The sequence below is a fragment of the Charadrius vociferus genome, unplaced genomic scaffold (assembly GCF_000708025.1).
Source record: "Charadrius vociferus isolate BGI_N301 unplaced genomic scaffold, ASM70802v2 scaffold329, whole genome shotgun sequence".
Lineage (NCBI taxonomy): Eukaryota > Metazoa > Chordata > Aves > Charadriiformes > Charadriidae > Charadrius > Charadrius vociferus.
Window position 1 is genome coordinate 1,213,693 of NW_009649982.1, and position 11,899 is coordinate 1,225,591.

Genomic DNA, 11,899 nt, shown 5'->3' on the forward strand with positions numbered 1-11,899 from the left:
CAGCAGGAACACAAGATTCTCTATCATCATGGTTAGTCCAGAGTCTCCTCATAGCTTCCTCTTCCCACTTACGCATAACTTCACCACAAGTTTTCTCTCAGGACTACATTCTTCTGTGCCTTCACTTTGCACAGGAATAAATGATGTGAGAAAGTCCAAGGAGTCTCTATTCCACAATGGATATGACAGTGAAAACAGTTGTCTTTCTATCATAAGTCCATTTCTTACAAACCTTTTTCCTGTCATGAAGCCTGAAACTTAAACTTTCTACCTTTTCAAACTTACTCAAGGTTCAGTGTTTGTATTGTTTGTAGACAATATTGTTTTTGTTGAAAAAACTCCATTTGAATCTTACAAACAAGCAATTTGAGGAGATGAGACAGCTCTCTATTGCCATCAACATCTACACACAAAGCTTTCAAAGTGGGAAGCTTGTCCTTCGGTCAGATCAGAAAGTATACAATCAGTTTTTATTTAACGCTTTATGCTTTGGTATAACTCCAGTGTGCTAAGACATAGCCTGAAAAACTCACTCACCCCACCTCTGGGTTCTTTGTGAGCTTTCTTTTTATTTTCTTCTCTCCATTGTTTGGGATGAATGAAGTGGGAGACATAAAAACAGAGGAAAAAAATCCAGCAGCATTAAAGAATGAGATGTTGAGATAACTGAAAGAGCACCGGATCAGGGCACTGTCCATTACGTGGCTATGATGGGATACAGGACTGTCATGTGGGAAGATTCATGTCTTTTTAAATTCATATATTTATCAGAATATTCCACTGTGTACATAATTCTCCACTGAATCTGGTGAGTACAAAACCAGCAAGTAGAATGGACACATGCTTCCAGCTGTTCTTGCTTCCTGGATGCAATTACAAGCAAATTTAGCAATGCAGCACCTTAAATATGCAAAGAAATTTTTGACAACTGAGGTTTATATGAAAATGGGTCAGTATGCCTCATTTCCAATATTAAGGGTACAATTTTGCCTCCACAACTAATATGGATGAAAGAAAATAGTACATCAAATTGCCAATTCTCTAAATTACCTTTTTGGTACTACAATTCCTTTCTTCTTTGAGAAAACTTATGACTATTCTTAGCATGTATTTGACAATTTTTATACAAGTAGGAGAGTGAGATCCTCTGCTTACTAAGATTCTATTCCATATTTCAAGTCTGCAAGTTGCCAAAACATCCCCTTGATTTCTACTATGTTAAGATACCTTATCTCAAAACCACTATTTGGGTATCTTTTTTTACTGACATTCCTTACAAATAACTTTCAGGAACCTGCCTTCTGTCTGCAGCAGGACAAACAGATGCAAGATGCTCTACTTACATAGCTCAAGATGTCAAAAACCTTTTTGTATGTTGTGTTACCTGAGTCAAGTGCAGGTTTGAAGACTTTCATCACATGTTTACTGTTCTGTAATAACACATAAATATCTATTCCTTGTGCTGATGATATATGACAGTGTAACATTCTTTCTTTGTTTCAGCTTGAACTGAGCCGTAACATTTTGATGTTAAAATAGCCTTAAGATTTTCCCTTGATAAAATACAGCTGGAGTCACAACTTTTGGCCTATATTCCTAGACAGACACGCAGAAATGCTGTGATGCTACCTACACTGAGCTGAAAGGGACAGTTCAGGTTTTCAATAGCCCCAAATCAAATACTAGCAATACAATCTTCAGGTTTTTTAAGGTCAATCACCTGTAGTCTACTGCATGTATGTTTACTTCAGGTGACTTAAAAAATCCATCCCACTGCAACCAGCACCTTTTGTACTACTGTCTGTGAATTCACGTTCTCTGTTCTTTAAAAAACTTACAGGGAAGTGCAAGAACCATTCAAAAAAGCCTTATGTATTTACCACAAGAGGGAGCCTCCTTGCCTCAAAAAGCAAAGCTGTGTTTTTGCTACTTCATTTCTGCAATGATTTTTTTTTGCAGGGTGCTTTATCCAAGATTATTAGGACCGTGTATCTTTGTGTATGTGGGACTGTAAAATACAGCACATTCAAATACACAGGCAAGTGCAGAGAAGGATTAATAACTGATAATTTGTTTCACCTGTGAAACAGCTTAATGCTTATACGCACAAAAAGTCCTTTTTCCGTGGAGATTCTGAATATCGGCCTGCTCTACACGTGCTAAAAAATAGGAACATTGTGCAAGAAGCTGGGAGCTTTTTAAGAACAACTGGTGGAAGATTCTGCCTCTTTCACTCTCTGCTGGCTAAATACCAGCCGATGCCCCACAGCATATGGTAAACAAGTCTTGTTACAGCAATGAATGTGAAAGCTGGATTACAGAATTGAAAAGAATGGGGAATTATCTTAAAAGGAATCTACAAATGATGGATAGCTCTACGCAGTTTGCATCGTAACTCTTGCCAAAAAAAAAAAAAATATGGAGAATTGTCTGTAGATTTACTCACAAGAAGTTCTCTTACTCTCAGATGCTTCTCCAAAGTTTTATTTTGTTTTTGAGGAAACTTTTACACAAAGTCCTCTTACTGAGAACTTGCTAGGAACAGGCAGAATAACCATCTAGCACATACAGGAGAAATTCACAGCACAGCCTCAGAGGTCACAGCTGTGACTTACAACAAAAAAGGGAAAAATCTTCCTCAGGAGGTGATTTTGAGACCTGAAAGTCCAGACTTACCAGTCAAATGTTGACTTCTTTGTGTTTCTAGACCACTGAAGTCAGCTTTACAGAAATAAAACCTTACTGACCAAGGTCTGGGCACTAGAATCCAAAGTAATGAATACACAGAATATAATATATACAGGTGCTTATACAATACCTCAGGGATATCCATCATTCTCCTTAGTTTCTGATCTCTCCAGTTCCAATCCAGAATAATATATTTTGTGGAGTTCAAGCACAGGCCATCTAAAAAGACAATATAAATTTTACTACTGAGATAATATGACGTGTGCTTATCAAAATGATTTTTGGCTTTTACATCTTTTGCTGTCTGTTCCCAAGGAAACTAACCTTTGAACACTTAAGTACTACATACGCTGGTTGGAAAACTAATGCAGTGACACTGCAAACTCCCTTAACCACATAATCCCATGCCTTTTTGGAAGATAAACACAAAAGCAGAGCAACTGCTGTTGCCAGGCTTGTCAAGAGCTAACATCCTGCCAGAAAAATAATTCCTCAAGCTTCCTCTTCATGAAACCACAGGAGTTGAATTTCCACAGCTGATGAGGAGCTGGTTAGTTACAAGGACGCTAGCCTGAAAACTCCTGTTAATGGGAACTGACAGTGTTTAGCAATTTACAGGACTGGGTGCTATGTGAATGTGACTCAGGTCAGTGGTGCTGCTGAAGAATTCCTTTATCCTCTAAATAAATGGTGGTGAAAGAAAAAAACATCCTTTCTGAACCGGCCCTCCAGCTCTTCCCCGTTTTTTTTTTTTCCGTGGTCTTCTACATGATGTCCACAGTTTTTCACATCAGTTTTGACTCCTCTCCATTCTCTAGTGACCTGGCACTGCAGTGTTAAGGTGTAAGAAAAGGACATGACAATGTGCTCACATGCTGAGCAGTCAGCAATTAACTATTTAATGTTAGCGGAGGGCACAGGAAGCAACAAAATTGTGCTAATCCTGTACCCTTTTGGAAGGAGTGGTAGAGTCTCTGTCCACAGCCAGTCCCTGATGAACAAACCAGAGCTGGAACAAGGCAGTGCTTAGGAAGAGGAACGGAAAGAATCACCTTATCTTGTTATTTTGTTATTTTCCTTTGTATACATAATGTATATTGAGTAAGTAAAACTACTCAAAATCTGGGAAAAAAGAGATTTATATAGAATAATTAATTTCATCGCAGGGAAATCAGAAATAAAATCAAATCAGCAAGCAGATCTTCATCTACCCCTCACAAAAGTTTACCCTGAGCTCAGAGTGACATATGATACAATGACTTATGCCATTATTTCCTCTTGATTTACTTGCAGTGTTTGGTTTCCTGGAGCTTTAAATCTTACATCATGGTTTTGCAATCACTTTCAAGTCAGCATAAATCAGTATTCCTGCCAAAAGAGGAAGTCCCCTACCTCTGCCTGCTCATTACCTGATTTTGTGTGCACGCTGGTTTTGTTTTAATTGGGATCAGTTCTAATTGGGATCAGTTCATTGAGCTGCCAAACAGACTCTTGGGTTAGCACAAGAAGCAGGAAGGGGGAATAAGTGGGCACTGACTGCAGAGGGGAGGGAGGGGGGGGCGGGAGCGGGACACGGGGAGGGGAGCAAGTATTACTCTGTGTTTCTCTGGTAATAATGATTTATGCCAGCTTAAACCGATCATAAAATCAACGACTAGAATCTTGACCTCATTTTGACTGACATAGTAGAAGTGGAGTACTACAGCTTAGTACCCAAATCCACAGATTCACATCAACCTAAACAATTCAAAAATGACTGAAGTCTTGCTTCTCAGGAGACCAAGACTAAGATACCTATGGAGAAAACCCTCCTTGTTCTCCTACCTTGCTCCACTAGCGCTTTTACTCTCCCAGGAGTTCCAACCCCAATGTGGAACATGCTTTTCTCCAACATATTCATCTGTTCTTTGATCTAATTTGAAGAGAGAAAGACAAACCACAGTAAAACCACAATTTTAAAATTTCTTCTCAAAAAGCTGGAAATAAATTCAAGATCTCATAGTGTCTCTTTCTAGAATACCATCAAGTAACAAACACTATTCATCTGTCAAACTGATATATCTAGGAGAAAGTTTAAGAAATATAACAGCCAGCTGGGTGTCATGCTTCTCTAAAAGTTCAGTAATTTTCAACTTTGAAAATCTGCTATTGCACCAACTACTTCTGGAGGTGAGAACAGTATCCATCCTTCAGCATTTAAACAAATTCTCTGGAAATATCCGGAAAACTGACAAAGTTGAATTAGGTCTAAGCTCCTTCAGGATGAAGACACTGGAAAAGGGTGAAATAAAGCAAGTGACATTTGTGTGTTTGACAGTATTTGTATCAAAGGCCAAACATCTGCTTGTTACTTCCAACATCCCCATAACTTGCACTCTCCAACAGATATGGATATTGGGTATTCAGGCATCTAATTGGCAGAATGCAAATATGGGTGCTAGTACAGTTTGCTTCTACAAACCTATGTGTGCGAACCTTCTATTTAAACAGGCAAAAGCCTTCTGAATGAGCACCTCAAAGGAATGTGGAACAACTTGAAAACATCACACATGCATAAAGCATCTACATTCTGCATAGGATTGCACCAGAGCCACTGGAGATGGTGTTTGGCTGGATTCCTTGAATTGCAACAGTGGGTTACCAAAGGAAGCTATACCTAGAGAAAGGAGAGCTATAATGAAAGGCAGTATTGCTAAATGCTTTAAAAAGACAATGGTACAACACTAGTTAGTTGTTTAGTTGTTCTCTCAAAATTCCCTTGCAGCTTTCTTACCTTTATGTGCTTTGCAAACAACTTGAGAACTCTGCAGTCCCCTTTAAATGCTGTCATTGACCTAGCAGTAAAAAAATGAAAAAGGAAAGCATCAGCACTGGGATTAAGACCACACAGAAGGAAAGCAAAACTAGCTGGCATTTCTCAATTTGCTTGAGACACACAGTTCCCCAATGACCCCTGCTTGTACTTTGAACACTATGTACATTCTTGTTTGCTACTTGATCAACAGTGATCAACAACTGGACAAACACAATAACAGATATCAGTAGGGGGCAATATTGTTTAGATAGCTTTTCAGATAATGTTTAAAAGTTATGGCCTGCGCTTTCACAGCTAACTTAGCTCAAAACTGACTGATCACCAAAATCTAATTAAAAAATATCTCAGTTACTGAGATACATGCTTGAGTGAACATGCGTGTGTGTGCACAACAAATGAAAGATCTGTGTATGGACCAATCTACATTTTACAGCATCTTCCTGCAATGTGGCTGCTGGGAAAACGTAGGCTACCACAGTTGTTAATGCAGAGGTTGCCCAAAGTCCAGTAAACCAAAACTAATTTGTCTGAAAACCTGGCTTGTTTTTCTGATGCTCGATTTTGGCACACACTAATTATTCTATGTTCTGTATTAATCAAGCAGGAGACCACATATTCAGTACTTACTGAATGTCATTCAAGACAGCTTTCTCTGCATGTTTTTTGCAGCGTGCCAAATTTTCGATTTTCTTCTGTGCAAAGCTACATGTTTATATACAAGTATACATATAAACCACCAAAGTCTCAGATGGTAATATCTACACTCAGGGGCTAAGCACTACTGGCGCATCTGCCATATCTATGCTTCTCTCTGTGGCACAGAGTCAAACTTCCCAACTCTCCGTCTTATGTTGTACTAACAGACAACCACAGGAAACGAGGTCAAGACACAAAAGACAGCCATGAAATCTGTGAGGTATACATTAATTGATCAAAATCATCAAGACTTCTGGAATGAGAAGGGGGAGGATAGAAAAGAGAAAAAAGAGGACAAGGAACACTGAAAATCATCTCTGCACAGCAGTTTTGCCAGCCTGAGCCAGCTGAGAACACAGACACAGACTTGGAGGCCCCCAGGCCAGACACACTTGTTGGCACTTGAGGCCCTGGAATGCCATGTCCTCATTGTCTTTGGTGTGAAGTCACAATTTCTCGTGGTGGACCGTGATGCTTTATGCATTTACTTTGTTCCCAAGTATAACGTGTTGCATATTTCCCCCAAATAGGTTACACTTTATTTTTGGTTTTAAACAAAAATAGCACTTCCATGCAACCCAAGTACTAAGTGTTACCTCAGTCTAAAACCAAACACCACACTCCCACGGTTTAAAGCAGCAAGGGATATTGCATCAGTTCGAGCCAATGAATTTGTTAGCTAGCAGAGGACAGTGTCCCAGTTTTGCCTTTATGTCTGTGGTTCCAAGACAAAACCTCTGACTGACTGCCAACCTCAACATAACATTTGCTATCGACATACTTGATGAGTTCCAAGGAACGAAGGGCAGAACTGCAGATAACCAGCATCACCACCGACTTCTTCTCCTTGTGGTTTTTACGGAGTTTTGCCCACTTAGGACAGACTGCAATGAAAAAGCCCATGTACACACACAAAGAAAGTACTACATGCCATAATTTTAAATTACAAGAGTACATGACGAATGGTAGCCAGCAGCAAGAACACACATACTGACTTCTATGAGGCCTGGATCTTTGGCAACACTTTTACGTTTAGTCATGGCTGAGAAATTGGAAAATAAAATGCCCAAAATAAATAAAGTACAGAAATATCACATAACTGAACAAATTAGATAAGCATTAAGAATCACCAGTTTATAAGATGACAAGCCCATTGTCTTCATTTGGCACATATGGTGATTTGTATCAGAGAAAACCAATTCAAAAGATACATTTACCAGACAAAAAGTTCTATATAAATATATGTAAGAGAATAAAAATTCTTTAGCTTCATGCCAGTGGACAGCTGCAGAATTTTTACTGGAAGATAATACATACACTTACTATGAAGCCATAATAAATTACTGCCAAATAATCCCTAGCAATTAAAAGAAACCTTAAAACATTTTGATACAAAAAAGTGAGAGTAAAAAAGAGCCATAAAAACAAGACCTGTCATGAAAAAAATGAAAAAATCTTAAAGTTATTAATATTTCATAATTAAAAATATTTTCAGGTGCAGATAAAAACAGCAATACTATTGCATTAACAACGTTTTCCATACAGCTTTCATCTCATCCAACATTTTAACTCACTCTCTTTCAGGTATGAAGAAAAACTGTGGGTGAGATCATTGGCTGGCAAAAAACAGGAATCTGAAAACATAAAAGGAAAAAATACTTTCGCTGATGTATTTTTAACAATAAAAGGAGCATATACGTTTGCAGTAAACCACTAGCTCTATTGATGAAATCACAACTGTGTTCAAATCCATCATCAATAAATTACCATTTGTGAAACTAAGATTAATGTACGCCTCGTGTACAAGAAGCTTTATATTGGATAAATCAATGAAGGTAATGTCTCTCAACTCAATTGCAATTCCTTTCTTTTCTCCCACCCACTATGAAACCCTGAATACAGGGCTGCACAGGTATGATCACATACTTTAAAACAAGTTTTCATATGTCTTTGCTACAATCAATCAAAAGTCTTAGCCAAATGCCTTACAGTCAACGTGCTAGACTGTTCCTCCAATCTACCTATGATGGAATACATTTGTAGAACACCCAAACAATTCATACTGCGTAAATGCAAGAACCTACCAATAATCTACCTGTCAATAAGTTTGTTCCTCTTTCTGGCTTTTCATACTGTGGTAATCTACCTAATTATACTGACCTTAATGGTAACAGGTACACTGCATTTTAATGCCTTCCTCTTCCTTCATTTCCCAATGAGCACCTAGCTTTTACCTGGTCTCTATGTTAACTAGTAAGTCTTAAAAGCACTCTGTGGCAGACATGCTATTTAACTTTAAGCTTCATATAGAGGCAATGAAGAACCAGAAGGTGCAAACAGGTTCTTTGGAAGGCCCTTCCTTTCTCCAGTGTTTATATAGAAAGTCTAGGTTCTTAAAATGGCGATTAAAATTAGATAGTCTAAAAACTTCCAATTGTTGTTAGGAGTCCTTTGCCTGATGGAACAATACTGCTCCCGCAGAGCATCAACAACTCTGTCCAGAGGGACCCACATATTTGTTGTCATTCTGCATGAAGTACAGCACCTCAGAGTGCTTGTCTATGGAATGAGATGTTTGCTCATATATTTTAACTAAATTACCGAGGTTTCTTACAAACTTTATTCAGGTTCACAGGGATGGCATGCTGTGCTAATGCTGGCAGTGTCAATCCATGACTTCCAGTGGAACAGACAGTGTGACAAGCGTGGTTTGTAGCTGATGTCTAGCTGAAGTCCTGCCTGTTTCCCTTTTATTAAGTCCAGAGATTGACATTTACTGGGACATGAGCTCCAAAGAGAATGAATGTGTACAACAAATGTGTACAACAAATCATCAGCTGATTTACTTTTCAAATCACATTTAAAACACGCGCTTGACGCTGGTGGGGAAGCATCATCATAAGCATTTGGTGGGAATAGGAAAGCTCTTCACACCCACCATGGTCCTTTCCTCCCAGTGGTAAAATATCTTTGCTGTTGTTTTGCTCTTCTGAATACATTGTCTCATTAATGACTGAACGATTCAAAAGATGATTTCTAAAGAACGTGAGCTTCAGTCACTGGCTTTTCACCAACAGTACAGCAACACTGGAGCATTAACAACAATTTTAAATGACAGTTTCAGAAAGGGGGAAAAATCACATAGCTCCAGACTGCAGCAAGAGACCATGCTGACTACAAACCTGACCTTCTGCACCGTGTCAGTTAACAAGAACACACAATTCTAACTAGTTGCTTGTTATTTGTTCAGTGCTTTGACGTGAATGACTTGACAGCTGTAGAAGTTTGTAAAATCCTTGGCACTCAGCCTCTAACTCCCAGCACAAAAAGAAAGAAAAAAAATCTCCATCCAACCCAAGAGCCAATCCATATGGAAATGGGTCACTTCACTAGCCCAAAGGACTCTTTTAATAAGAAAGAAACCAAAGCAATTTATTATTTGCTAAAACCCCTAAAGGTCTAAAAGTATTTTACACAAGCTTTTCAAAGCAATCTATGTGGGACTTCTCCAGGTTTTCTTGATTCAGCAAGAAAACTGAACCTGCCCCATAGAAATAAAGAAGGGTCAACCTAGAATCATGGATGTTAAGGACGAGCATATTTATCTAGAAAGACAGGCTTAAACATTAAAAGAAAGAAACCACTGCTGGGCTAGAAGGCTCCTATATTGGCCACAGGTCACTAAGAGTTCAAGAAGTATCAAAGGTGTATACTTACCAGGCCGTTTGCTCGTCATGAGCACTACCAACAAATAATGAACAGTGTCTATACAATGACAGTGCCTCTTTATTTGCAGAGTGTGAGGCAGAGAAGTTCAATGTTGCCTTCATCTCTAATGCAACCTCCAACTGATAGAAGCTAAACCTGCTCTGTCCTGCTTTGTCTTTTCTATCACTGGCTTTTAACTGGAGACAGAATACCATAACCAAGAGGGTCCTCATCATGGTTAAAACTTGGTCACTTTACACTTGGACCAAAACTACCATCTCATTTCATGCCACTCCCTGAAAAAACATTGCATTCAACATCTCACAACCATGTCAGAATGATGTCTTCTTATTTCTTTGTCCACTCCTGTCAGCCCTCCTATTATGCATCTGGATTGACTCGGATAATCCCAGAAACAAAATACATTTTCACTCTCTCAGTTAGCATCTTGAAAGCTATTATTAGGAATCGTATAACTTATATTAGAAAAGTGAGCTCCTGAAGTTAATACTCTACAATAAAAGGACACATTTAAGCAATGTGTCTTTTAATTTCTGTAGCTCCAAGAAACCTCACATTTATTCTGAACATCTCTACTTAAACAGCAAAGTAATATACAGTATAAGAAAATATTTCCATTAAAAAGTACAACAAGACCTGTGTCAAAAATCCTTTCTTCTGCAGAAAAACAATTCAACAGTTCCTGAAAAAAAAAAACCATTATTTATCTATTAAATATAGGATAAGTTACCTGACAGCTTCAATTCCTCTATTTCAATCACTGAACGGTTTTCACCAAAATGCTGACTAAGCAGATTTTGTAGATCTGCAGGGACACCAGGTTTTGGAGTGGATTTTTCCAGAATATCAGAAATTTTCTTCTATAAAATCAAGTAAAATGGGTAAGTATGGTATTTCTTTAATTTCTGCTCTTCAGCTAGCTAACAACACTGTAAATAAATGTTCCTCCATAACTTTATAGAGTGATATTGGCTTAATTAGAGATTAATTAGAAAGACATCTTATAACAGGACAAGATTCCCTTCATCTTTAGTGGGAATGCAGACTTCAGACACAAGTTCAAATACTTCAATGAGATGGTCTGTGAGCCCAAAACCAAAAACGTCTTCTGTACTCTCCTGAAATGCTGCTGTAACAAAAACATAACTGAAAGTTGGTTTTGTGAGTTTTGCTATTGTTACACTTAAGTACCAGTTTGAAAATTCAGGGTTATTTTCATAATTTGTTCTAATTTACTATTCTTAGAGCATAACAACAGCAATCAAATTATATAGATCTTGGTTATATTTTGATTAAAACAGGGTAACTATCTATTTTGGAAGGAAAGATGGTTAATTATGTTCACAGAATACCATGCAAGTGTGATGAAAATGAGTTAAAAGCTCACAAAACCAAAAGCCAAGCAGAAAGAGTTCAGCAGCTGCTTTGTTATTCTAAAATGTCAATTTTTTTAAACCAAACTACTAATTTTTAGAGCCTGGACATGACTTCATAATGATTGTGGTTTACACCTTAGGAATGTTAGCAAGTAACGAGTCTGAATTTTCACTGAAGTGAAAGTGTTTCTGTATTTTTCCCCATAATTAAATGGATTATGGAGGTAGAATAGCCCAGGGTTCCTGTTATCCGGATGATCTGCCAACATTTAAGAAAACAGCAGATTTTCAAGGATAGAGCCAGCCCTGAGAGAACAGCAAGAAGGTGAAGCCTCTCTTGTTCTCAGTGAGAAGTGATTCATTTGTGAAAAGGCCAGCTCAAGGTTTCTCAGCTGCGTAAGCCAAAGAGAACTTGCCGTCATAAGGACACATGGCAGCATAAGCCTAGAAGGGAAAAGGACCAGGAGAGTGTGGCTAGGACGGAGCAATACAGTACGCATCTACGAGGCAAAGAGAGATTTCACACAGAGATGAGGTGGGCCTGGAAGCATTTTTGGCAGATTTGGAGGTGGGTACCTTCAGTGCAAGTTCAGCA

The 11,899-nt window shown here is 38.4% G+C and overlaps 1 protein-coding gene across 1 annotated transcript in view; it reads right to left on the minus strand.

The window, feature by feature from the left end:
• The window catches only part of CMSS1 (cms1 ribosomal small subunit homolog (yeast)), a 32,229-nt gene that overhangs the window by 920 nt on the left and 19,410 nt on the right, over window positions 1–11,899 (minus strand). Inside the window, exons 4-9 of the mRNA XM_009891622.1 lie at window positions 10,659–10,788; window positions 7,774–7,833; window positions 6,981–7,083; window positions 5,462–5,522; window positions 4,513–4,600; window positions 2,819–2,907 (exon numbers count right to left, since the gene is read on the minus strand). Coding sequence (XP_009889924.1) covers window positions 2,819–2,907; window positions 4,513–4,600; window positions 5,462–5,522; window positions 6,981–7,083; window positions 7,774–7,833; window positions 10,659–10,788 — 531 coding nt within the window. The remainder of the gene's footprint in view (window positions 1–2,818; window positions 2,908–4,512; window positions 4,601–5,461; window positions 5,523–6,980; window positions 7,084–7,773; window positions 7,834–10,658; window positions 10,789–11,899) is intronic.